General features: G+C 44.8%; 2 protein-coding genes across 2 annotated transcripts; one reads left to right on the top strand and one right to left on the bottom strand.

Moving 5' to 3' along the window:
- Nucleotides 1-344: 344 nt before the first annotated feature.
- On the top strand, nucleotides 345-5,128 carry LOC131092725 (natriuretic peptides A-like). Its single transcript, XM_058039568.1, has 2 exons — nucleotides 345-2,460; nucleotides 3,908-5,128. The coding sequence occupies exons 1-2, from the start codon at nucleotides 2,341-2,343 to the stop codon at nucleotides 4,268-4,270; spliced, it is 483 nt and encodes a 160-aa protein (XP_057895551.1). The 5' UTR covers nucleotides 345-2,340; the 3' UTR covers nucleotides 4,271-5,128.
- Nucleotides 5,129-10,052: 4,924 nt separating this feature from the next.
- CLCN6 (chloride voltage-gated channel 6) lies at nucleotides 10,053-27,599 on the bottom strand. The gene is made up of 23 exons (XM_058039560.1): nucleotides 27,522-27,599; nucleotides 26,707-26,766; nucleotides 25,596-25,661; nucleotides 25,033-25,098; nucleotides 24,308-24,374; nucleotides 23,817-23,923; nucleotides 23,463-23,589; nucleotides 22,831-22,898; nucleotides 22,676-22,734; nucleotides 21,921-22,053; nucleotides 21,413-21,526; nucleotides 21,002-21,168; nucleotides 20,020-20,146; nucleotides 19,533-19,659; nucleotides 19,053-19,206; nucleotides 18,799-18,958; nucleotides 18,559-18,665; nucleotides 17,789-17,975; nucleotides 17,207-17,364; nucleotides 16,300-16,456; nucleotides 15,524-15,631; nucleotides 15,025-15,150; nucleotides 10,053-13,094 (listed from the first exon to the last, which is right to left on the bottom strand). Exons 1-23 carry the CDS (start codon nucleotides 27,597-27,599, stop codon nucleotides 13,014-13,016), a joined length of 2,604 nt encoding a protein of 867 aa, XP_057895543.1. The 3' UTR covers nucleotides 10,053-13,013.
- Nucleotides 27,600-27,815: the final 216 nt, after the last annotated feature.

The following is a 27,815-nucleotide window of genomic DNA, read 5'->3' as shown; positions in this document are numbered from 1 at the left end:
AAAAGTGTTGTCAAGGCTGCTGCATCTTATTTATCTGCCATGGAACACAGAAGATGAAAAAGAATGAACCAGTAAAGAAAATACTATCTTGGGGTCTGACTTAATCACTAAAATTGTGAACAATTAGATTGTTTCACAGGGACAGATCACTCAAAGCAAAATATTTCACATCTGAGATTAATGTTGTGTTCCTTAATTTCTTGCTGCTGGGTTTGTGCCCCAGGGGCTGCTGTACAAAACAAAAATAAAAACAAAACAAACCAAATTTAAAAAAAAAAACAGACACAAAGGAAATCTCAGAGCAAGCTACAAAATATTTTTGTACAGAGAGCACTAGAGAATACTTAGTGTGTGTGGGGGAGTGTGAAAGGAAAGAAACAAGAAATACAACAATAACCGATTCTAATGATCTTAAATTGGACACTCAAAATGAACAAATAATTCTGGTTTATCTTCTCCCACTTTTGCAGTTTACAAAACAAAGTGTAACAAACACCTTGGCACAAACAAACATACACAAAAGAGCAGCAGGAAGAGAATATTTGTAACTAATTAATGAATTATACAGACACTGCAGTATAGAATGTTAATTATAAAAAATAAGCTATCAGGATCTTCATTCTTTTTTAAAAACACAAAATAAGAAGGTGTAATAACACAAAATTAATAATACAAAAAATACAAAAAAAATAGTGTTGCCTTCATGTTCTGAAAACAATAAAGCATTGAGGAAAAACAGAGAGAACTCTTTTAATAAAGGGCTTCATCAGAACATACACAGAGTTGGGCTGACTTCGGGCTATATTAGGAAGAAGTAGCATTTGAGCATGACTTCACAACCTTGAGAATGTCCTTTCTGGTATAATTTTGGTAGCTGATCATGTGAGCAGTATGTGCACATGTTTGTACATAAACACCATATTAAGACATATAAGACATGGGCAATAGTTTTTCATTCTATTGTTATTTTGAAAGCATACTCATGATTTTCTTTCAAGATATATGTTCATATGAAAAGTCAACAAATTATTACTAGACTGACATTCAACTTACTCCTATATTTGTTGTTGTTTCCATTTAAAATAACAAGAAACATTAGGAAAATGAAAAAAAAAAGCTATTGCTTCATGATTTAGAAATCTCCTGCACTTCTGTAAAAAGATTAATTTTTAGTTATACTATATGTACAAACACAAAAATGGAAGAGAAATATGAAGCATTTCTGTACTTCTGTAACTTCTCATCTAAGAACAGGCAGTTTCTAGCTAATTTTAAGACATCCAGCACTTAAACAAATAAATACTATTAGTTTTTAATACATTATATTTAAGATTTTGTTTTAACTTCTCACAAAACTCACATATACACAGATTCATCCATTCTTTCTTCGGGACAGACTCTGAATAAAACCAGCTAAGTTCTCATCGAACAAGTTTCTTTCCTGTATGACGGCAAAATAAGATTATTGCTGAAACTGGCTGCCTGTTCTTTATATTTTATTGACGCAGGTCAAGCCTTACCACGAGTGCTTACAGAAATCCCATTATTTAAGCTTTTGGCTGTTAACACACTCTAGTGTTTGTCAGTGGTGCCAGAGCCGGCTGTCGCGCAGGGCTGGAGGTGCTCGCTCTCCCCACTGCCTGTTCTGCACTGAGGTGCAGCTCCAGGGGCTGCTCTTGTTGGTGACACACAAACACAGAGTTTCTGTGGTGATATCACCTCGGGAGCAATGGGAAAAGTGGCCCAAATCTGGGGTTTTCAGCACACTTTCTGTAGGCGGTGGCCGCGCTTATTCCGTATAAGAAGTGTGCGCAATGCTTTAGGTGTCCCGAAAGGCAATTTATCTTCATTCTTGACTCTTCACCAAACACTGATCTGAAAGCCTGTTCTTTCCCCTGTAAAAGGCATTTTCCTTATGGAAATCTTCTAAATGAGCAAAGTTTTGGGATTGTTTCCCATCTCTGTAAATCTGACCACAGGGGTCTCTTGAAAGAGAATTGCTAAGAATTTCCAACTGGACTATGTAATCACAGCTCCTGGTATCAAGAGGAGGGGGAGTGACATGAAATCACTGACTTGTGACATACATTCCTCAGCAACAGCAGCTGCTGCCTAATGACAGCTAATAAAGGGAATCTTCCCTTGACAGAGCTGCATGCCTGCAGTGGGACTGGAATGTGCCCAAGATAAACCCACTGATAACCTAGGAAGCAGGGATCGCCCAAAGAGTATAAAAGACGAGCTTCAGAAGGGACACAACACCACGAGGAAGAAAGAGACTTGAAGGGACATCTCAGAAGAAACAGCTTGAACTTCCCAACTCCCAACGAGCTCGGCGCCATGGACACTAAAGGCTCATTTTCCTATGGCTTCCTCTTGCTGCTGCTCATCCAGCTCCAGCCCTGCAGAGCCAACCCCATCTACAGCCTCAGCCCTGCCAAAGAACTGGCCAGCATGGAGGTGAGGACTCTCATTTTGCAAGGGTAAACTTTTGGGGGGCTTAGCAGGGTGTGAGGGGGTGATTTGCCTTCCTTTTGTGTGGTTGGGTGGCAATAACCACATCAGACATCTCATGCTGGGGACAAAGCTTTTCAGAGGGGTTCAGAGAAGCTCTGTAGGGAAATATCCTCCTGTGTTGGGTTCACCCCAGCTCCTGGGCAGTAGTGGGAACCAAAATTGTGATTGTAGGATGTCTGGTTTGGTGTTTCAGTTCTTTTTCTTTTAAAGATACATCTTCCAGGGAACAAAGTTGCAGGGAAGGAAAAAATCATCAGAGTAGCTCTGTAAGAACAAATAGAAAACTGAGCTGGAGTCATCTCTATGTTTACCCCTGCTCCACAGGGCAGCCATATGGCTCTAGCTTTGTGAATTTGAGAGATCTGCTTGTGTATGGATGAGAGATGAGGAGGTAGAGTAGAGCACCCAAAGACAAACTTTTAGAAATATTACTAGAGGAATTAACACAATCATTTAGCGTGGCTCATCCACAAAAGCTTCCAGAGCTATAAAATTACCACTAAGAATTTTAATAAATGATAGAGAAAATGCATTGTTACAGCATAGTACAAGCTTGAGACTCTGATGGGATCTGAAAGCTCAAACCTTTCCTTGGGCTGGCTGGTACCAGTAACCAGCTTCCCAAAGCTGTTCTTAGGCCCTAAGAACAAACTCCCTGAGCTGATAAGGACAATTTGAGGTAAAGCTGCATCTGGGCTGTTTTCAGCAGCCAGGAAGAGTGGCTTCCAAATGCACTCACTGTCAGGCAAGCCATAAGGCTCATTCCTCTATATTCTTATTCTAGAGCTGGGCAATTAGTGACCTCTAATTGGTTGAGCTGCCTTTGAGGAGGTAGTTACACAAAGCTTTACAAATTACAAAGAATGGTGCCCAGGAAGCAGTCACACAGCAGGCAGTATGAATTTACCACACAGGTATTTTCAGTCACTTTCAGGAGTAGCAATCCTGCATTCCCTGGGGCAGGAAAACCTAGAGCTTCTCCAAATGATGTCCATTGAAACAGCCAGGACAAAGCAGTAACATGGGAGTGGGCTGTGTGGCTAAAGGCTGTGTACCACTGGTGGGCTGAGCGGACCCTGTCCAACCCACATCTTGCATTTTCTTCTCTGCCAACATGTGTTCTAAACTTGCCAGTAAGATACACGTGATGGCAAGCAGCTTCACTCAGTTCACAAGGTGAAGCTATGCCTTCCCTTGGATGGAATTAGTGTGAACAGGGAAATAATGCAGAGGACAGAACCCAACAAACACCAGCAAGGCTGGGATCCAACCTGTCAGTGTCCCTAGGGTGGGCTATGGGACCATGGGTGAACACAGAACAGAATGACTGCAAGAGTTTTCAAATGACAACAAAACAAGGAATTTCATCAATTTAATCCTGTTCTCACAGGCCCTGCTGGAAAGACTGGAGGACAAGTTTGCCATGATGGAAGCCCTGGAGTCCAATCCTGACCTGCAGGAACCCAAAGCCCAGGAGGAGATCCTGCCGGAACTCAGCGACGACGGCGACAGCCAGAAGGCTGAAGCCAGGCTGGCACCCAACACCCCCCTGTCCTACAGGGAGCCCCTCCTCAAGAGACTGAGGGGGCTGCAGGTGCCCAGGATGATGAGGGATTCTGGCTGTTTTGGGAGGAGGATTGACAGGATCGGCTCCCTCAGTGGGATGGGCTGCAATGGTGAGTCCTGGCTGAGCCATTTCACCGAACAGCACCGATTGTGTCCGCGCCATGGGAGGGAGCAGCTTCTCATTTAAATCTTTAAAACAATTCCATTCTGAAACTAATTTGAGCCCAGTATTTAAGCTAGTATTGTTTTTTCAAAAGCATTGCTGACAATAGTGATACCAAGACAAGAACAGATTCTAATAACATCTATTTCATGTTTGGTTTGCAGGCTACCGGAGGAATTAGGATCAGCCTCCCTAGAACCTGCTCTGAAGAATGCTTTACAGTACCCCTTCCTCCCAAGATGAAAGCCAGATGCTTTCCAAGCTCCTCAACAGAAAGTTATTCCTATTTTTATTTATTTATTTATTTATTTATTTGATGTTTTTTAAAGAACATTTCTTACGTTAGCACTGCCAGACCATCTTTAAATAAAACTAACACGTTAGACATCTGTGCTGGACCTCTCTCCTGTCTGTTGCATTAAATTTTCTTGTATTTGCCTAAAGTCAAAATCTTAAGTTTTATTGATATTCTGGTACCCACAAGCCTGGATCTTACTTACATGAGACAGAGAAAACTTGGTAAAAATGAAAATGAGTTTTTGACTAGAGGCTTTTCCTCTGCAGTAAGAAATGCTAACAGGTTAGCAGGAAAAAAAAAAAAACTTGCTTAAAATTGAAAGATCATCATGAGTCCTCCTATAGACAGGGTTTCAGTGATAAGAGAGTCCTTTTGCTGGTTTAAATTATTCAGTCATGGGAACTGCCACAAATGCCTCGAGTAAGCCAAAGAAAAGAAAATAAATAAAGAAAAGAAATACATGAAAAGAAATAAATAAAACCACGACACTCCACAAGTTTCAAGATAACCAGAGGGAGGAAAGGGAATTCATTGTATATGCTTTCTAGCAGTGACCCAATAAAGGTTACGAGCATCAACACAAAGATACATCATGAACTGTGTCTTGTCTCACTCTGCACGGGGCTGAGATGCTGATTCCCAGAATTTCTTGAAGGATCCTCAAAGGTTTGAATATTATCATGAGAGGGTAGGTGGGATCACTGAACTATACAGCAGCTTGCATGCAAAAATCATTTATCACTTTCTGGGAGCAGCTCCTTGCAAAGCTGTTCTAACATGGCTAATGGGAACACTGGAAGTCTGATTAAGGTTTATTTAACCTTGCTAGATTTCACACCTAGGAGCTGAATTTGACCCAAAACTACTTTATCACCCCACCAAAGAAGGAAATATTGCCAAAAACACACATTCAGCCACACATCCCAAGGAACAAAGAGCTTGGATCCCCATGTGAGGCCCAGCAGTGGCACCAAGCCCAGCTGACACAACTGTCCTGTGTCCTGCATGTTCTGCTAGGAACTGTGTTATTTTGAGCACCTCATGAGTGTCATTCCCAGAACCTCAGTGCATTCCCATGGACCTGAGTACCCTGAGAAGCTTGTTCAGGGCTTAGGAAGGCAGCACCAGGACAGGCTCAGCTGGAACAATCCAATTCTGACTTTGCTTATGCAAAGGTGACAGGAGCAGTGCCTGGTGAGGATAAGGAATTGGACTGCAGGTGTTCCAGAGCTGCTGACAACAGCTCTCAGGAGCCACAGCTCCAGGGAAAGGGAAAATTCAAGCACATACCCCTCCTTGCACAAGGCCAGTCACAGCTAAAGGTGCTGCAACACTGACAGGGCTCATGCCACACATCACATTTGTGACAAGCCACCCTCCAGTCACTCCCTGCAGTGCTGACATGGCCTCCAAGAGGGATCTGTGTGCTCCTCTCCACGCTGGGCCTTGTGATTCTTTCCTGGGGATGAAGGGCAGAGGTCCAATCTGAGGGACTAATTTTGGAACACTCCAACAGGAAACCAGAGTGTGATACAAATCCTCTCCTTCCAGCAGCACCAGCTACAGATAAAATGCTCTGTGCAATAGTGTCCACACAGGTTTCCCTGACAAGAATAAATTCTCAGGCTGAGATTCCCAGCAGCATCTCTGCAGTGAAAGATACAGTGACTTTGCATTTACTCAATTTCACAGATCACGGGGGTGTGAAGTCACCCTTTGGGGGGATAAAGGGGCTTTGTCTTTTTAAAAGTTTTCCAAACACACCCCCTGCAGCACAATGGGAACGTGCAGCTGGATCTCTCCACACCAGCAATGGGCAACAGCCTGACTTCCCCTGTGCAGCTGAAAGGAACAACAATTCATGTACTCTAACAACAGCTGGAGCTGAATTTTACCCAGTCAAGCACAGCTTGCACAGACACTGTAAATTGTCCCTCCCTGTCAGTCCCTCAAGGCACAAAACACTGATTAGTTCAGTGGAATGTGCTAAAAATGGCAAGAAGAGGCAATGCTTCCTGACCTAAAGCCAGGTGGGTCCAGTATTAGCAGCAAGCCAGTTCCTGGTGGAACAAGTCTGTGTGAGCTTGCAGACAGTGAGTTAATAGACCCTGCAGTCTGGGAGAACCTAATGGAGGGAAAGCAATCGAGGAAAAAAGCATCTCTGACTGGATTTTTACTGCTATTACTGAGCTGTAAAGCACCCTCAGAGAAATTCTGCAACCAGGGCAGAATAGTGCTGCACTCAGGAGTAAGCCCTGGGAAAAGCTGAATGGGACAAACTCAACACTGGTCAGCTCTACAGGCAAAACCATCACCCCCAAGGATGGAAAAAAGCTGCCACTGGTGCTGTGAGTGATCAGAGAGAGCAAGGAACAATCTTGTGAACAGCTATCATGTAAATGAAATATCCCAGTGGGACCAGAGAAGGACCAGGCTGACACCCTTCACACAGCTCTAATGACATTTGTCACCTCCTGCCCTGCCAGACTCCATTCTAACTTCTGAACAGCATTTGGCAGCACCCATTATTGGCCATGCATAATCCAGCTTGCTTTCCTTTGGACTCTGAAACACAGAAATTCCATTAGTGTGCTCCATGCACTCTGCAAGGCATGAGCCTTGTTTGGAATAGGGCTCTGCTTGGCACTGAGTATATTTGCAAATTAGATTTGATGGTTTCTCTGCCCCTCAGACACTGCACTATCCCCCTATGCAGCTTCCCACAAAACAAAATGCTCCCACTGAAATCCAAGCTGGCAGGGAAGAATGCCAAGAGGAGTGTGACAGTGTTCACAGGGGTCTTAGGATGAGGGAAGAGATGAGGATCTGACTCCATGTTTCAGAAGGCTTGATTTATTATTTTATGATATATATTACATTAAACCTATACTAAAAGAGTAGAAGAAAAGGTTCATCTCAGAAGGCTGGCTAAGCTAAGAACAGAAAAGAATGAATCAACAAAGGTTTGTGGCTTGGACAGAGAGAGAGCCAGCTGACTGTGACTGGTCATTAATTCCAAACATCCACATGAGACCAATCACAGATGCACCTGTTGCATTCCACAGCAGCAGATAATCAATGTTTACATTTTGTTTTTGAGACCTCTCAGCTTCTCAGAAGTAAAAAATCCTAAGGAAAGGACTTTTAATGAAAAGATGTCTGCGACAGAGGAGCTGTCAGCACTGCTGGGTTCCTCCAGGAAATCACAAGTGAAGGACAGGGCACACACCCACCCTCCAGTGCTGCAGGGAGATATGGAGCTGGGCCAGTTCACAGCCCAATCTGCCCACAACCAGCTTGCTTGATTTACTTCTCCTGAATCTTGGCCCCCAAGGGCCTTTGCTGGTTGATATCTGCTTGATAAGTGTGTCCCACACTTCCATGTGGGAAGGAAGGAAGATTTGTAAGACTTTCCCCCTCTATTACCATCACCTGACTGCTCTCTCAGAAAACCAGCACGATCCCTCTCAGGAGGAGGTGAAGTTTATGATGGGAAGGCAACTAGAGTCAGGCCTGCCATGCTGGGAATTGGAATACAAGAAAAGAAAAATAAATCTGGTGTGTTAATTCAGTCATCACAGAGAGATATTCTCTAGTATAGGCATCAAAGAGCTGCTGGGGGAGTCAAAGGTCTCAAGGTGGTCATGTCTTAGCTGTTAGTCATGAGTTTCCAACACAGTATTGTTTTCTACTGGAATTGGTATATATGGGTTCCAGTCTGCTTTAAAATGCTTGAAATATCAGTAAGATGTGTGTTAAACCATACACAGCCCATACAGTAATTGAAACAGCCTGGAGAAAGGGACATCCTATTTTAAACTGTTATCTTTTTGAGTTTGTGAGGGTTTCCAGGACGAGGTGAGAGATGAGAATCTGACTTTATGTTCTCAGAAGGCTGGTTTATTATTTTATGATATTATATTAAAAGAATACTATACTAAAACTATACTAAAGAAAGAGGACAGAAGGTTTAACAAGAATGAAAAATTCTCAACTGACTCCTCAGAGTCTGACAGAATTGATGGTGATTGGTCATTAAATAAAACCAATACACATGAAACAAACCAAACATTGATCAGTTGGTAAAACAATATCTACACAACATTCCAAAGCAGCAAAACAGGGAGAAGCAATCTGATAATTATTTTCATTCTTTTCTGAGGTTTCTCAGCTTCCCAGGAGGAGAAATCCTGGCGAAGGGATTTTACAGAAAATATGACAGTGACATTATCTCAACATCCAAGACAGCAGTGGAGCTCACTGATGTCTCATCCCAGCTCCCAGTGAGCCCTTTCAGACACTGCATTTGAACAGTGCATGCAGAGCAGACTGAGTGTGTCCCACTGCTGCTGAAGAGCCCTTCAGCACCCTGGACAACAAGAGCAGCTTCACAGCTTCACTCTCTTCTCACAGCCCTGCAACAGCCAAGGCTCCAGGCAGCCATCCTCTGCTCCTCCCAGTGCGTGACTCACAACTGGGAATGCACACACACTGAAGAGGCAGCTTGTATCCTGCTAGCAAAGCAAAAATTAAAAAAAAATAATAATAACCTCACTGAACGCCACTAATTTTATTTCTGCTAGAGCCCCAGTGTGTCATTACAGGGACAATGATGCATGGTTGGATTCAATGAGTCTATAAACTTCTCCCACCCCCTCCTGTGTTGCTGCACCTACAATTCAAGGCAGCACAGAGCTGAAGCTGAGTTCCCCCAGTCTTTCTCTGATGACTCCTTCCCACCCCTGCTAGGGCATCCTTCCCATTCCTTGCTTAGTTAAATCCTCTGTGGCACTTCTTTAGCTCCTCAAATCAGATTTTCTGCCATTCCATCCCAAGAGAGGGTTTTGCCCATCTCAGGCTTTCCCTGGCATTACACAGCCAGGGGGCAGAGCCAGACAAGCTGCTGGACAACTCTGTATTGAAGTGCCTCAGAGAGCTACTGTGAGCATCTGTGCAACATCTGTGTATTCTGTACTGCATGAATTCTGTACAACTCAGCCCCTGATGCAAAGAAACATGGAAAGGAAGTGAGGTTTGGGTCAGATATTTCTACAGAGCTCAAAGACTCTACTTACATTTTTGGCCTGTAAACCAAAATTAAATGAAAGCTCAAAAATTGTCACCAATTCTTTTCTGTAAGGCAGACAGCAGGACAAAGCAGGAAAGACAAGCATAAACTAAATAATTTCATCTTGAATATTTAAGATCCTTCATACCCTGGAGAAGCCAAGTGTAAAACAAGAGGTGACACACTGTAGTTTAAACCTCTTTCATTAACTTACTGGGAGGAAGGTGAGTTCTCAGGTAAGAAAAGCAGCACAATGGGCACAATTTATCCTTATCAAATTCCCTCCTTTGAAAGAGCTGAGGTGAGAATGTGGAACTGCAGTGGTCACAGGATGATGGATCACAGCCATTCCTCTCTTAAGAGCACCTTCTGTACAAACTGCTAAATCCAGACAGCTCATAAATACCAACAACTCAACTACCTCAAATCATGCTCTTGGATGCTGCCATGTTCTACTGGTTTTATTATCATAAAGGGCAAAAATAAAACAATACTAGAAACATCAAAAGGCCTTGAAAGTGCTGAAGGAGACACACAAACATTTTACTCTCAGACATGTTACAGCTACATGAATACTTCCCAAGTGCCATTGTTCAAATAAAAATATATTCATACAAATTATAAAAAAAATACAATTTATATACACACACCATGGAATTAGCTTACATCATTTCATAACAAAAAAACAGTGCAAAACAAAAACCAAATGGAAAGGTAAGTTGATACCATTGGAATGGTTCACAGTAATTAATAATTCAAAACTGCATAATTAACACTGCACAGGAAGCCACAAGGCAAGGAGGAAGGCCCCAGACTAACCCCCTAACCTTGCCATCAGAACTAACCCAGTTCTGGGTTATTTTTCCCTTAGTGTTGCTCTGTTAAAATGTTCCTGGCACCTATGTTAGAATAAGTTCCTCAGTAAATCACTTAGCAACTAGAGCCAGGGTAGAAGCAGTGAGTGTGTTGTAAGAAAGGATTTAAGTAACTGAAGTGTGAGAAGACTGATTCAACACAAACCCCTTGGCATCAGTCCTCATCAGAAGGGAAATACTGCATCTCCAAATGTCAGGTGAACTTGTCATTCCTTTTCTGCAGGCTACAGAACAGTAATTGTACTGTATTGCACACTGAAATTTCCCTTTAAAGCAGCTGACAGGGTCACCCACCATCCTCACTGAAAATGTCTTTACTGAAAGAATAAAAGGGTGTTTTTCAGCTGAAACATTTGAATAAGATGCCCAGGCAGAGCAGACAGTGCTGCCAACAGGTTGAAGGCAAAGTGCCTTGTCATGGGGAAGCATCTGGTGCCCAGAAAAACCGTGGTAAGATTCTCCAGCCTGATTTGTCTGGATTGCCCAACTCTTGCCTCAGCAGCAATGACAAATTCATCCTGCAGCAAAACACCCTGCCATTTGTGCACAGAAATAAAACAGGACCAGCTCAAGGCAAATAACCCAAGGAGCCTTCATGTGCAGGAAGAGAAGGAACCTTCCCTTCCACACACACTCAACATTTGTCATGGGGAGACACAGGACATTCTTGACAGGTGTTCTAACAGTACAGGATTGCCAATCCCACCTAAGTGATCTGAAATCCCACAAAACCAAGATTCCTGTGATTCCTAATGACCCAGACCCTTTGAATGAAATCAGGTAGCCTAACAAAAGCATATTTCAAACCTACAGCCCAGCTTCAGGGAGTGCAAATGGGTGCTGGAAGTTTGCAGGGACAGCTCAAGTGTAGGAGCAGAGCTCAGGGAACACAGGCATTTCAGACAACACCTGCAGATCCTATCCAGACAAAACAAACATCCTCACTCTACTCACAGGGAAAGAACTCACAAATTAAGGGTAGTACCTGATGCCAACTCCTATGCTCTAAGGAAATACAGAAAATCAACAAAGTCTGCCTTCTGTCCCAGTTCCCACCCAGGCAGCTCCTCATGGCAGACAAAGGGTTAACTGCAGAGCTCAGGGGCTGTGTAGAAGCTTTTCTGGAATACATTCCCCATGTATCTTGGCTGAGAGAATGCTCTGTGCTTTATCAAGCCAATCAGCTCTGCAGTCCCTGAGGCACAGCACTGGCTTCCCACTGAGGGTTATCTGCACACAGAACTCAGCAGGGCAGGTGCCTGCTGGAACCATACAGGTGCTGGCCAGGATGGTACCTGCTAAAGCACTCAACTGGCTGCAACTGGCTCCTGAGGGCTGATTTCACCCTTACAGGTTGTTGCAAACATTATCCCAAGCATTTATAGAGCACAGACAGCCCCACTTAACACCTGCAGGAGATGCTGCCTTTGTCACCACCATCCCTCCTTATGGCAGCCTGGAACTACAGCAACTCCTCTCATGACACACAGATAATTCAAGCAAGCCCAGAGACCATCAGCTCTATTTCCTTCCACAAAGCAACACTTCTCCATGCTCTCAGGATGTAAAGTTGCCTGGTCTCTGACTCCAGCTGGAAAGGTGCCCCAGGCTCTCACTGTTTGAGCAGTGCAGGGACAAAGTGCCTACAAACCTCAAGAAATGTCAAAGTGGAGTGCCACCAAGCATCTTAGAAGAGTCTCTTACAGGGAGATAACAGCAAGAGCTAACAGGGAAGAGATCTCCTTTCTCTGAGATGTTCACAAATGTATTAAATATTTATAAACCTAGCGTAACCATTTTGAACTTCAAATCTGCTGAGCTGCTCTCAAAAGTCATCTGCTGTCAAAAACATCACAAGCAGAAACATTTCCCCATGAAAGAAGGAGAGAAATAAAGAACAAATGAAACCAGAGTGAAAAAATATGGGCAAAGGGGAACACTTGCAAAGACAGGTGCATTTCCAAAACGCTGGATTTTTTAAAATTGCTTTTGTAAGAAACCATCCTCTAGAGCAGCTGATATCTGATATCTGCAAACTTCAGTATCTCCTCTCAGTGGTGACAGTAACTCCCTTCTCACACAAATAAGGCAACAGTTGCAGGAACAAGGGAGGAAGAAGAAAAGGGAGTCACACAGGAGGAAGGGAAAGACACTGCAGTTCTTTGCTCAGGACACAGTGGAGGGAAATGGTTCTTTTTTCCAGCTCTTCAGAAAACCCCAAAACAAAATGTCAGAACACACAGTGGTGTCAGGACAACATCTGACAGAAGGAGATAACTGGGGGACAGGGGAAGAAAACACCTGGATCAAGAGTTGTCAAACCAAGTGCCTGAGGCCAATCAACAGCTCTGGGCTCAGGCAGCTCCTCTAATTCTCTGGCTAGCAAAATGTTTTCCAGTTCCCCAGGCTTGATATGCACGTGAGAAGCCAAACGGGAGGTCTTGGGCCTTGTGTGGTCCAAGCAGGATGCGAGCATGTGTGCCAGCTTGGAGAGGGAGGAACCACACTGACAGAGGGGCAGGGGCATCAAATGGTCTGATAGTGCTGCCTCAGTCTGGCCTGCAGGAATTCGTGGGTCAGGTTGTGCCGAGTGATTATCCCAACAACCTTGAACAGGAAGGAAAGAAGAAGAAAAGACACAAGTTTGCGTCAGAGATGTGCCACTGAAAGACGTCCATAATAAAGTGGGTGAAAAATGCATGTATTTTATGATTGGCTTTTTACAAATATTCAAATGAATATTATATATGTGTTGTGTTAGAAAGTTATGCTGTATTCATTCTCTTAAGTAGTGTGTTAAATATAATTTTAGGTTATAAAAAATGTCAAAATAGGAACTGTGCTATGTAGGGTGCTTTTTTTAAAGAAAGGACTCGCAGTGAGATAGCAGCCACAGGACACCTGAATCTTTCAGAGAAAGAGAATTTGTTGCCCCATTATCAGGAGAAACGAACTTCTTCCTGCCTCAAAGGCACTGTCAGGATTCAGAGGAAGAAGCTGACACTGCCCAGCCAGAATCCTGTGTTTGAGTGGAATTTATGCATAATGTATGAGGTCTATGAATATGCAACAGGCTGGTGCTTTTAAGGGTTAATCCTCTGTTAATGTGGGTCCTTTTTCAGGCTCGTGCTGCCCAGAAAAAGGTACCTGGACGTCCTTAACTCTTTGTATTTATTGTCTCATATTGTCCTAATTCAATTTGTCCAAATTATTATTATTCTAATTGTATTACTATTTTTATAACCATTTTATTACTATTAAACTTCAAAAATTTTAACAACAAATGATTGGCATTTTTCACAAGTGGTCATTCTTTTCAACACCCCAAAAAGAGGAAACCTGAGAGCAGTTCTTGACCAAAGCTGAGTTAGAGCAGATTCAAGTTGAAATTCACAGAAATCACATTCCTCCCTCTACCAGCACTTACTCTTCAGGCAAGAATGCTGATTTAACTGTACCCAAACAAACAACTTACAACCAAAAAACAACACTCAAACAAACATCTTGACCACTGCTGTGGTGTCTGGCACCAGTAGGACCCTGTGCCTAGGAAGGGAAATCCTTTCCATGTCAGACAGCATAAGGATGTAAAATCCTCTGGGAAGTAAAAACTGCAATTGGAAATAACAAAGCTGTCTTTCAGGGCTTCATTCAAGACATTTCTGGTATTCCACATGGCATGACTTCAGATAGCTCCTGTCAGGTACATTCAAGGAAGCTCTAAAGACCAAAACAGAGAATTGGTCAAGACTAGCTAAGGCACACTGGCAGGTGACAAGAGAGACCCTCTCCCAGCCTGCTGTGGATAAAGTCAAAACACACATTTCAGCTGGTGAAACACCTCTCTGATTTTACACATGGAAAGAGTTTAGAACTAGGCTGCTCTTGTACTAAAATGGAATAAGTTAACATCTCCTTTGCAACTCACAGGCCCTGCAGAGTAACTGTGGGAACCTTGAGGCAGAAAAAGCAGTGCTGCCTCACACAGACCAGGTCAGCTATGGGGAAACAGCTTCTCACAGTGGTTATAGGAGGTTGCTGACATCTACTGACTGGTTCTGAGCACTGTAGATGGCAAAGGCACAGTGAGTCAAGCACACACCATTTAAACACTCCTTTGCTTTGCTGCTCCTGTGAGCAGAAACAGAATACAACTCCCTTCCTACAGAAAAACCTCTTGCCCCAACATAAAAGGAAATTTTGCTCTTAAATAAAGCAGTGAAAGGCAAATTAGTGGCCTCTGATGAGCTCAGGGCCTTTCAACAGATAGAAAAATGGGACAGCTTCTACAGGCTGCACACCTGAGACAGGAGATTCACGTCCTGCTCCTTGCAGGTAAAGGAGAAACAGGTTAGGACAGAAAAGATGCCAACAAAATCACAGTAATCAAGCATTCAGGGCCCTAAAAAAATCCTATTCTGATCTCTTTAAAGCATTTCTGTTTGATGTTAAAAGAGATCTTTATTGTCCCAGAGATGGAAAATATTACACAAACACTGTGGCTTCCTTGCTCAGCTAGGCCAAGCCAAGGACTCACCTCTCCAACTGCATTCACAACTGGTAAATGCCTGAGTCCCATTGTCCTGAACAGGTTGAAGACTTGTGACACATGAGTATTTGGAGAGACAGTAAAGGGTGATGGGTTCATGTATGGGGTGACATCCTAAGAAAGAAAAGCAATCATGTTATTTACAAGAGGCATTTTCAATGTCTCTGGGAATCACTAACATGCAACTCCTACAAATCCTCCATGGCACTGATGCCTGGACAGAGTATTTGACTGTGGTCATCTTCTATTTCTGCACAAATATGACATTTGGTTTGTTGAGAAATTAAACTGGACAGGCACCAATGGACACTGGTACCTCATAGCAGGGGGTTTCCACATGCAGAGAAGGCTGAGTGCTTGAGGAGCACAGGATGTTAGTCACTGCACCAAAGAATATATTAAAACATGCCCTCAATGTTTTTTAAAGGCTTTGGACAGTTGTAAATATATCTGAGGAGGGACTGTCACACTGCAGTGCTTTTCTTACCACTATCATACGAGGGTTCAGCAATGTGAGGTCCAGATCATGGATATCTGGGTAGTGGGGATAATCCTCCAACATCTCTGCGTGGGACAGACGAGGCTGACTTGCACTCTGCAATCAAAATAAACCCCACTGAGCCCAGGTGTCACCATTCCAGATTACACAGGGACTGCAAGCACAGCAAACCATGCCTCCTAATTGCTCCCCCAAATCTCCTTCTCCTCCCACACCCACATTCTGCAGAGGTGCTGTTACCCAAACCTATGCAGGCCTTCAGCTGAGAGAGAACAGCTACCCAACCTCTGACAAATCTATACTTGACACTGGAGGACAGCAGGAAACCAGTCTTGTGGGAGCTGGGCCTGATCTCAGTGACACAGCTGACATTTTTCTGCTAGGACCTCAACACACAGCAGTGAAACACGAAGTATATACTGCTGGATGCTCTATTTGCATTTAATATCTGCCCTCTGTTCTCCAGTTCTGCATCTCTTTATGCCTTATATTCATATCATATATTCTCCACAGCTTTATGCAACAAACAGGTCTGTTGGATGAATTTTTTTAACAGTGGCTGTCTTTTCCCTGGGGATATTTTCAACTTCCTTTAAGAGCTGCAAGAGAGAATTCACACTACCCGTCTGCAACTTTAAAAACACACAGGCATTCCTTAAAGTGTAAAAATAGATATATTCTTTTTGGCAGCCCATGAAGATTGTTCCCAGCCTCCTGAGAAGGCAGGGATGTGTCTGCTGCCATTTCTGAAGAGGAGGACTCACCGACTGGCTCTCAGAGTAGCAAACCCCCCTGTCAAGGAGGGTGACCAGCTGTGAGCGCAGGATCAAGCCATGGAAGGTCAGGGGTCTGAAGCGTTCCTCCATGGTCCACTCCTCACTGGGAGACTGGTCAGGGTACAGATTGGGGTAAGGAGTGTATCTGTGATGGATTTAACACCATGTGTTACAAGGTTCACATAGCCCAGCTCCCTAAAGAGCAGCTGTTTCAGCTCTTTGCAACCTTCCCCTGAATATTTCAGGGACTCTTGTTAGGGACAAGCAAGACATCACCAAAAAAAAAAAAAATAGAGGGGAGAGAGGTCAAGAGCCATTATGTGGGACAGTCTCCTAACTCAATTTCACATGACTTGCAATTAAAGCAATTTTCAGTTCCAAATTACTCAGATTCTAATAAAAGCTGAAGCATCTGGCAAAATATTTGGGTCAGGATGCCATTCATGAAAGTCACAATCTCTCATGTAGAAAATTATTCACTAGACTGGGCTTCTACTTGGGAGTAACAGCAACACAAGCCTGGTGACTCAGCCCAGTTACCAGAAAGGTGGGATCAGTATCACAGCACCAGGTCATTAGCTGGGATAAGGGAGCTCTCCAGAGCTATCACATTTTTGCAGATAAGAGGACATTGATTTCTACAGAAATCTTTCCAGGTACCTCATCCTCTCAAGGAAATATGTCTGTATAAATGTTTGAAGTAAATGTAAGAACCTGGACATAACCCACTTGATCACAGGTGTGAGACACAGCATTGGCTCCTCACACCTGACAAATCACTTCTAAAGCATGGATATCAGCCCTGTTTCCACTAACATATGAAACATTCTTTACAACACATCTGAACACATGGAAAAACCCTGCTTCTGTACATTTGTGCCTACCAGGACCTCACCTTCTCTCCAGCATCTGCTGCAGCAGATCCTCTTTTTCAGGAGGCTCCTCTGTTGCTATGTGCTCGTCACACATGTTACGCAGCTCACTCGAAGGGTACGACTTCATGGACTGGCTCCGCTTGCGCTGCTCTCCAGCCCGGGTGAGGATGCTGGACTTCTGCATACAACAAACAATTTTCAGACACTCACTAAGCAAGCCAACAGTTATCCAAGAGTGACTATGAACTACTAATCATTGCTTTGTGCCACTACATAACATGTTCATTCACTGCTGCTGCAGGACTTACAAGAATAGCCAACAGGACTGCGCAATTTGGTAACAAATTCAAATGTTTCCATGTCTGTGCTACACAGATTACTTCTTCCTCTTAACTTTTGCCTCTAGGAATGCAGACCATTCTTTTGTCTCTACCATAACCCAGACAATAGAATGAAATGGAGCTCTTAAAAATTTTCTATTGCAGGAGGTGCTTATCTCTGACCCAAATTCTGCCCAAAACCTTAAATAGCTAAAGCAAGGCCATTCTGAATGCAAAACAAAGCTCTCTACTCTTCAACCTATCAAACAAGCAAGCTTTTACCTTGAATTTGATGTTGTTACTGATCAGCTGATTTCCCTTCATGAACTCCCTCTCATTGCCCCTGTTCTCTGTCACCACAGGGAAGGCATGGTGGACAGTGGTGCGCAGGATGCTGACAAGGGACTGGATCCGGGTGTGGGGGTACACGTATGTCAGGTTGGGTTCCATGATGTCACTGGCTTGTAGCCTGAAGAAACAGAAATCCAAGATTGCTGCATGAATCACATCAGTGACAGAAGGCTGGTGATGAACAAACCAGTCCCTAAACAAGGTCCTGAAGGAGTCTGCTGCAGTTAAACTCTGCTGGCTCCTTTTACCTGTGGGCTCACCTTCACTGTGATTGTGATGGTACACCTGAATTTTTAATTATTTCTTTTTATAACATAACATTGTATCAATGAAAGGAAAGGCAGAATGTTCTAAGTTACAATAAAGTTTCTAAACACTACCGGGAAGAGACAACAGGTGGGAAGAGGATGATGTTCCACAACAACCAAAGTCCAATGGAATGTTTTCACAAAGCTCTTGCTGAACTTCCCAAATCCACCCTGCAGATTTCCATCCATCCATCCATCCATCCACCCCCTCAGAAAGGGCTTCAGCATCTCTTTCCTGCTGCAGGCCTGGTGCACAACTCCTTTCACAGCAGCTCCTCAGAGCAACCAGGTTGGTTGAAGATGAAACATCAGCCCCCTGCATTAACGCATTTCTGAGCAAGAATCCCCACCACAAACTGTAACCCACAGCCTGGCCAAGAGGAGCAGCCTTACTTATCCATTTCCATCCCGGTTTCCCACTCCAGAAGAGGCACTCCTCTCAAGTTCACATGGATGTCATAGATGCCTTTGTTGAAAAAGTCTCCTGTCCACTTGGCTACCTGCATAGCAAACACGAGGTCTTACTGAGTTGCTGTTCCAAGTGCAACTTATGACAGCCCTGAAAGTAAGATTCATGGCCAGCACATGTTCAAGCATTCTGCAAAAAGCCAGAGCTGCTGGTCCTGCACTCACCATGAGGGTGATCATTATGGGGAGCCCATAGGTGATCTCATTGGTGGACTCAATGAGGATGACAGTCAGGCTGATGGTCATGCGCACCACTCCTCCCAGGAATGCTGCTGCCCCAATCAGTGCAAAGGTTCCTGAGTAGATGTGATCCAGACCAATGTAACTAGAGCAAAGCACAGAGCCCTCAGATTAGAAAAACCCGCCTGAGAGCTCATGGTGCACCTGCAGCATGTCCCTCACACGCACACTTGATGCACCTTTTGAGGAGGTTGGCGACCAGGCGTCCGAAGGCAGCCCCACAAAGCAGTGATGGTACAAACAGACCACTGGGCACAGAGATCCCATATGTCCAGCAGGAGAGTAAGAAATAGAGAAGGAAGAACAGGGATAGGGTGACTGGGCTGAAAGTACCTGCAACACAAGAAGAATCATGACTAAAGAAAGGGGCACATGTCTGTCCAAGATAGAGTCCAGCATCATCCACCCCTCAGCTCACAGCAGGCTCATCTCACAACAGCTACTGAGTCTCCCAGTCCAAACACACGTGCAGACAATGAGTAAGTGAAAAGAGAGGGAAAACAGGTTTTTCTTCCCATCAAAGAGACTTTCACCAGTTTTACTAGCAGTCCTCCAGAGCCATGAAGGCCTGAAGATGCTGCTAGCCTTGTGGTGCTGTTCCAGCTAAGATGAAGCTCTGAAGCTTAAGTGTGGGATGAGGCAGTCTTGTAACCACTTACCATCCTGGTGGAAGAGCTGCAGGATAGCTGACTCCTGAGGGTTGAAGAAGAGCGTGGCCATGTCATTGTAGGTTTCATTTGGGCAAAAAAAAGTTTTGATGCTTGAATTGACATCCTCTGATATATCCTAATGCAGAACACAAAAGACACAAAGAGTTAAAATTCACTGTCTCTTGCATTAGCCTTTGGGCAGAAAGGAAATAACAGTTCTGTTACTGTTAGCCATGCTCTGGGAAGTTCAAACCAAACATCAATAGCAGAAATGGGGCCTACAACATCAATGGGCTCCTTGACTCAGAGCCTGAGTTGTTTGTACAAAAGCACAGTGTAGGTTTCATTATTACCCACAGCTCCTGCAACCCTCCATGGGCTCTCACTGCAGCTCTATTATGTACTACATGCTGTCAAAAGCTCACTGCATGCCTGTGCTTCTCTGCAGGGTGAACAACATGACAGGGAATATAATATTCACATAGGAATCCCTCACCTGCAGGCTCAGGGTGTCATTGCCACCGTGCCTGCTGGAAGATATCTGCCGGCATTCCCCCAGAACCATGGAGGCCACAAAGACCATGACAGTGGTGGTCAATGACACAAGCAAGCTCTCCAAGACTCTGAAAGACACAACAGAGACCATGCACTGAAGCCACACTCAGCACTGTAACCTAGTCTCAGTTCTGCAGATGATTTGATAAAGCTGCAAGAAGCAACAGCCACCACAGCTTAGCATCAGAACAAGGGACAATGCAAATCAAGTTGAATTTTGACTTGGCTCCCAGGGATTGCCTTAGCTCCCCTTTTTAACTGGTTGCCCCAAAAAGAAGCCCAGACAACACAGCAGTCACACATGAAAAGCCCCAGGGTTCAGTAATGAGGCTGTTCATATGGAAACAATGTTCTGTACATCCTTACAGGGTAAAAACATAGATAGGACTGGGCAGGATGATGCACAGTCTCTCAATCGCTTTTCTAACTGCTGAAATACACTTGTTTTTGTCTTTAAACCTGGGCTTTGTGTTTAGGAGCTGTCCAGAGCAAACCAACAGCTACGTTCAGAATAACACAGAAGTTCCCTCTCTAAACAACACACATATTGTGAATTTAATTAATCAATATGATTTTAAAGAGTGAGATCAGCTATTTCATCCACATCAATTTTGACAGGGACACAAAAAATCCTGCATGGAGACAAAGCTCTGGTTTGTTCAGCCTTTATGACAAAGAGCTTCCTCCACTGCCTTTATAAGAAGGATTGCAATTCTCTCTGTACCACCAAAGTCATCAAAAATTACAGGGACTGTAACATTTGCTTTCTAGTGTTCACTTCTAAGTTCTACGGAGGATTCATTTAGTGATTTTTAAAACAACCAGGCTGAGATTTGCTCCAATCCTACTCAAAGGGTCTTCTAGACTGATGCTTTTGCTCTGGGAGCAGAGATGCCTGCACAAACTGGAGAGGGCACACCTACCTGACCAGCTTTGGCTTGGGGTGCACATTGCGCATGCGGTACTTGGCAAGCCTCTTGTTCAGGCAGTTAAAGGTGGCTCCAAGAAGGCCTCCCACAATCCCCATCAGAATGAAGAAGCCCAGGTCCACAGCTGTCCAGAGGTGGCATTTCTTATCAGACTCAGAGCACTGTGCAGAAAAGTGTACAAAAAAAGGATTACAGTAGTTGCTGGAATTTCCTACCAACACTTCTGTCTCCACACCTAGAGATTTTGAGTAGCTAAAATCAAAGGGTGACAATTATCAATGTATTGCAGCTAAATATAAAGGGCCTTGAAATACAAGCATGTGTCAAAAAAAACCTCCAAACTAACAGACAGAAGCACAGGGCTAAGAAGAGACTGGAGAGTGGGGAAATAAGAGTAAATCTTACCTTAAACTCCCCAAAGTTCAGCAGCCCAGGGAGCTGGAAAGATCCCCAGCTTCCAAACTGAATCCCAGAGCGGAAAAAATTCAAGGTGAAAGTGGCAGCCATGGAACAGAAAAGCTGTGGAACAAAAAAAAAAAAAAAGGGGGGGGGGGAGGGGGAAGCAAAGGTTCCCAAAATTAAGATTGGTACAGTCAGCTCTTCCTTGAGACCTATACTTGGGCAAAGGAACTGACTGTGGAGGGATCAGACTGCAGAGAGCCCAGGCACAAAAGCCCACTCTGCCAGGTACACTAAAGCTGCTGCCTAGAGCTGTCCCACAGTTCCAGATAACACCAGGCTCATCTCTGCCCTTGATCTGTAGTAGTTCTGGACCAATGATGGATCAGGCAACCTTCCTCCTGCCAAGACAGCTCAGGAAGAGGCAGGATAATCAGAATGTCCTCATGGACAAGCCCTACCAAGGGGAGCCCTCTTCTCAAGGCACACAGAAAGAGTCACAATCACCACTCACCACTTTCCATGTAAGTCCCTGGTTCCAGAAGGAGGAACCTTCCTCCAAACTAAAAAGAGTGCCTCCAATTGGTGCTCCAAAGGCAGCTGCAACCCCTGCAGCTGCTCCAGCAGATACAAAATCCCTTTTATCCCTGAAATGAAGAGAAAAACAACCTCAGTTTAGCAAATTAGAGCTCTGGAGATGCTTAGGTTCTGCAAAGTAAGGGATCATCCCCATTTATGGAATATCCCAGAGATTCAGGATGAGAGTTGGGAGCAAAGCTGGCCATGGCAGACATCACCATTTGCTCATTAAGCTGCAGCATTGTGCTCTTTCTGTAGAGCACAAACACAGAGCAGAATTCTGGTACTACACAACTGCCCAGTATGTGAGGAACCATCCCAAACCATGGACTCCAGCATCACTTGAAACAATTACAGAAACAAAAGGGCAAGAATTTGTTCACATTCAGAGAAGTAGCCTTCTCTGTAGTATATCCTAATCATAAGGGGTGAGCCTTCAACCACCCACATTAAAGGTTTGAAATGGGTAGAGATCTGCTGAGCAGCACAAGAGAACATCTATGAACAGGAAGACCAGAGCAGCTTGGAAGAGTGACACCCTGGTGTTGTCTTGCTGCAGAATGAAACTGCAGGACTCTAGAAAGAAACTGATAAAACAACTGAGTGGTTCACCCCAGCCCACCACCCTTCTCCCGAGGAAGTCTGCTCACTCATCCTCCTCTCCCCTCCTCCACATCCTGGGTACAGTACCTGTCACTGCAGAAATAGGGAAAGTTAAATTGGATCTTCCTCAAAGAGATGCTCTGGAACTACAAACAAAGTAAAGATTTAGAAACACAGGAGATGGGAACTTACTCTTACAAAACAGTGGCGTGACCAGGAGCGTGGCTCAGGCCAGCACTAACCTGTGGCAAGCCTGCACCCACAACAGCACCACTGTGAATCATGGGCCCCTCCTTCCCGACAAAAAGACCTGGAAAAACAGAGTTTATTGAGGGAATGCACTTTCCCCACTGCCACCCTCCCTTGCTGACAAAGTCAGAAGAGATCAGCTCAGCACTCCCATGCCATGGCACATCTCTCTGTGCCAAGCCTGGAGCTCCTCACAGGGAGGTGCTGACCTCCTGCTCACTCAACAACCCCAAATGCAAAGACTTGCACAAATTCTGCACTCCAAGTGGGTGAAATAACTGAAAAACAACTGTACAAGGACTCTGAACTCTCCAGGTTATTCTGCTCTTCTGCCCTCAGGCTGCTCCTGGAACATTCTCAGGTCTCTTTTCTTGGATTCTGCCCCAAAGAGTCACATGTCATTAGCCCACTCAGAAAATCACCTGTTTCCCCTGATAGTCCTGATCCTTCTGTTTATTCTCTACTCTCTAAATGCACTCAGGGCTCATGACTCTGCTCCAAATCACCAGAATGATTTTACTGGAAAGGCAGGGCCTTCTGTGCCCTATATAAGCAGAGAAAACACTTTTTTCCCCTTCAGTGACTCCTTCACCCAACAAGCACAGCACAGCAGAGCCCTCCTCACCTCCTGCCACGCTGAAGAGCACTCCTGTAGCTTTGCACACCACGGTCCGCAGGCGCACAACCCCGGGAACCTTCACTCCATTGAGGTAGCACTTAATTTCAGGAATTCCTGACCCAGCTGCTACAGGCTGCAGAAAAGGAACACTGGCACTATGGTGCACTGATTTCGTACCTGGCCAACTTTTATCAGAGAGCAAGGGACCAAGAGACCCTGCTTAGCTAAATCAAATAGAACTGTGAAGGTGATTTGATGCTTTGGGGCAGAAAATGTTTCTAGCAAGGATATTTCATATCAAGGACATGTGTGAGAGGAAAGGAAGGTTGTGTAAGGAGCAGCAATGGACCAAAGGCTTACTTGGATCAGGACCAGAAGACTGGCAAGGAAAACAAAGGTCAGGTTGAACCCCAGCAGCTCCAAGAGGGACAGGGCAAGGCAGCCTTTCTCAGTGCACTCCTCCACCGCTGCAGGGATGGTCAAGGAAAACAACATTCCCCACACCAACACACAACCACTTGGTAATACCTCAGCCTCCCACTGGCCTCAAAAACCAAGCCTGTGCTTCCTAATCCAGCCTAATCCTGTCAGGAAGCCAGGCTTCGTTTTCAAAGCTCAACACTGAATTAGGAAGAAGGGAAACCACTCATTCTTTCAGTCTCTGCTTATGTACCTGAAACTGGACATTTCTTGGTTTCAAGGGCTGAATTACATAAGCAAGTTGAAAACTTGCCTAATTATGAACAACATGCCCAATGGCAAAATTGTGAAAGTTCAGCTGTTCTGAGCAAAACATGGGAACAGAAAGGAAAAGGTCACTTGAGTCTAGCAAGGTCCAAGGCAAAAGATACAGCTTTGTACCACCTGAAACTTGAGCTGGGTAAAGAGTCTCACGAAGAAATCTACAAAGAGGCCCACCTGGGAAAAAGAAGACAGATTTTCCATCAGTAATTTCTACATACAAATTAAGACCACCCTCTAGTTAATCCTACCAGAAATATGTACACAGGGGAGAAGAGAAAATGCAGAAGACAAAGGCATAATTTAGAGTAAAGCAGCTTTGAAAACTCAGATTTCTTCCCTCTCTCTCACTGGGACAGAGCCATCCTAGCATTATTCCTGAAGAGATTCACTTCTGCATCTGATTATTTCCCATTAAAGTACTAATCTGGCACCATTTTTAACACCCTCAACATACTTAAGGCTACAGAAGAAAACTGGTATTTAATTGAGGTATGCAGTCAGCTGAGCTGATTTTCACATTTCAGCCATTAACTGTCATCCTTTTTTACTAAGTTGTTTGCTTTGGAAAAGTTTTCCTGCATGCAGAATTAAAGGATTTGCCAGACTACTTTACAAAGAAAACCCACCAAGTTGTGAAAGAAAAAAAAAGGCTTCCTGAAAAACAGCCAATAACAACATGCTATAGTTCCCAAAAGACAATTCCATCTACTAAATTCTAGTCACCATGAAAGAGAATGGTTCCTCTTAATTTTACTCCTTAGCCATTGGCTTCTAAATGATTCCTGCTTAGTCTCCTGAATTTTCCTCATTTCCCAAACAGCATGATACTTACCAGTCCTGTACAGACTCCAATAGCAAAAACCAGCACCCACTTCACTGCTTCATATCTCTGGGCTTTCTGTTTGGAAAGAGGATTTAAAAAAAAAAAAAGTAAAATAAAAGCAACACAGAAACAGGGATTTTCTGGAAGGTGGGTTTAGGCTTCACAGCTCAACAGCCAGAGGGATAAATGAACAGAAGATTGTGTTGTGACAACAGCAAATTGAAAATAAGGAACTGAAAGACTCAACATCTTGCTCACTTTAAAACTGAGGATCACAAGAGATGCTGGGAGCTATAATCTCCTTTTTTTTTTTTTTTTTTTTTGCAATAGAGAAACCAGGAGAACATGTAGAATTTCAGTCATAAATAAGGAAAAAACCCATCAAATTTTCTGCTGATCTGGGTTGGAAGGGACTTTAAAGCTCATCTCATTCCACCCCCCTGCCATGGACAGGCACACCTTCTCCTTCCAGGCTGGTCAATGCCACATACAAAAAGCTTTTGAACACTTCCAATCCACAGTTGCTCTGGACAATTTCCACAGTTTTAGCTTATAAAAGAACAAGGTCCTACCTTGTTGTCCATGCTTTCCAAAATTTCCAAGTACGGGTCATTGATACAGCGATCATAATCCAAGCTCTGAAATGCAAAAAGGTCAATTCAGGAGAATCAGCTGCAACAGGTTGTGAAAAAAAATTATGTCTAGAAGACCTTATTAAAGACTACAGAAGTCATTGCTACCCCCACAGTAGATTCTGCAAACAACAGGAGGAGAAAATACTCCTGGAAACAATTTAAATATTTAGATCAGTCAGACCCTGAAAATCACAAAGAGAAAGAACAATTTCACTGCTCAAGCTGAGAGAGACAGTGAAACAAACAGAAGCACAACTGATTTATACATCTTTATATTGGAGAAGTCACATTGTACAGTTTTAGAGAAGTCACATTGTACAATTTTTGACTTTTTATGTGTCTCCACTTTGACAGCGCAGGGGATAACACTGGATCTTTATATTCACCCTCTCACTGGAACAAGAACACTAGCTAGGAACTCCTGTGCAGATGAACCATATAAATTCTTCAGTTTATCACAGCAAGAAGTTTCACACTCACAATCACAAAGCTCCACTAGTTCTATCCACATCTTCACCTTTTCAGGCCAAGCTGTAACAGGCTGGGCTGGTGACACCCATACTGACAGCAGCTGTTCTAAATACTTCAGGGCCACTAGACAGTGATGCAAAAAGCAAAAGCCTCCTGTAAGCAGCAGAATCTGATGTATGGGAAGATCTGCTGTGAGCCAGCATGACAACACAGACAGCAGAAAGGCAACTGTGACTATGTATCTACAGATACTTTCTATAGTCACCAGAAAACAAGGCCACCAGAGCCTATAAATCTCACACTGAAGAAGTGGGAAAATGCACCAGGCTCTGAAAATGAATTTTCTCAGCAAGAGTCTGACTTGAGAGCAAACATTCAACCTACTCACAGAGCTTTATCCCAGAAACATACAAAGATGAGGAACAGATCTTTGCAAGCACAGCAATTCTCAGTATTTCTGCTGATGCCAATGCAACCAAATGATCCATACTGAGCATCTACCCCATTACAAACTCAAACAGATCAAAACCTGTCTGCAGTTCTTATCACATTAATATCAGATTAGTAAATTCCCCACCTCATAGTCTTTGCGTGGAAGGATCTCATCCTCCTCTTCACGAGTTTCTCCTAGGATCGTCTGCAAAACAAATGCAGGAAAGGAAAATCATGAAGGGAACGAATGCATCCACAGCTGTTCATGAACACTGGTAGCAAAGCCAAACTGCAGAATCCCTATACCATTGCTGCTTATAAATTGAGAGTGTGGATTACCAAACCACCAATTACATTGTGGTAACGCTAAAGGGTCTTACCTTACAGCTTGTCCCTCAGCCAAACACACATTATTTCTATACAGGAGCTCCCGGGAGTAAAGTTCTAACCCACATCCCGTTTCATTCACAGCAACGGGGTACAGGGGAGCACAGGGCAACAATTTTGCAGAGAGCACTCTGCAGTGCTAGAGACAGAGAGAGCGCTGCCAGGACCACTCCCCCTTAGGGCTGCGAGGGGCAGCGGCTCCAGGCGCTGGGACGCGAGGCCCAGACAAAGAATGCGGGGTAGGGTAGGGAAGCGGACAGCGCGGGGCTCCGGCACAGGCGGGGAAGCACCAGGCCCGGCAGCAGAACGGGCGGGAATGGGCTGTGGCACCGGGACGAGCATCGGATCAGAGACTGGGCCAGGAGCAGCACCCTGAGCTGGCCACACCGGGCCCTGAGGCGTGGGGCCCGCACTCCAGCACCGCTCCCCGCCTGCCCGCCCACCCCCAGGCGCTGCCCAAGCCGGGCGGGGCCGGGCCGAGACCGGGGGTGATGGGGCTCCGCCAGCACGCACGGGTCCGGGGGGGGGATCAGGGAGCAGCTGGGGCAGGGCAGGGCGGGACGGCGGCCGTACCAGCTCCTCGGGGGTGCGGCTCTCCCGCTCGCCGCAGCAGCAGCAGCACAGCCCGGCCCCGCACCCGCACCGCGCCATCTTCCGCCGCCGACCGCGCCCCGCCCGCCCCGCGCGTCACCCGGCGCGCCGGCCCCGCCCGCTCAGCACGGCCGCTCCCCTCAGCCCCGATCGGCCCCGCCTGCGCACGGCCGCGCCCCGTCCCTTGCCGACAGCGTTCCCTCCCTCAGCCCCGCCGCTCCCGCCCCGTCGGGCCGCTCTGGCCGCACCCCCAGGCCCCGTCCGGCCCTCAGCCCC

This window comes from Melospiza georgiana, chromosome 22 (genome assembly GCF_028018845.1).
Source record: "Melospiza georgiana isolate bMelGeo1 chromosome 22, bMelGeo1.pri, whole genome shotgun sequence".
Taxonomy (NCBI): domain Eukaryota; kingdom Metazoa; phylum Chordata; class Aves; order Passeriformes; family Passerellidae; genus Melospiza; species Melospiza georgiana.
This window is presented reverse-complemented; position numbering and strand designations above follow the sequence as displayed.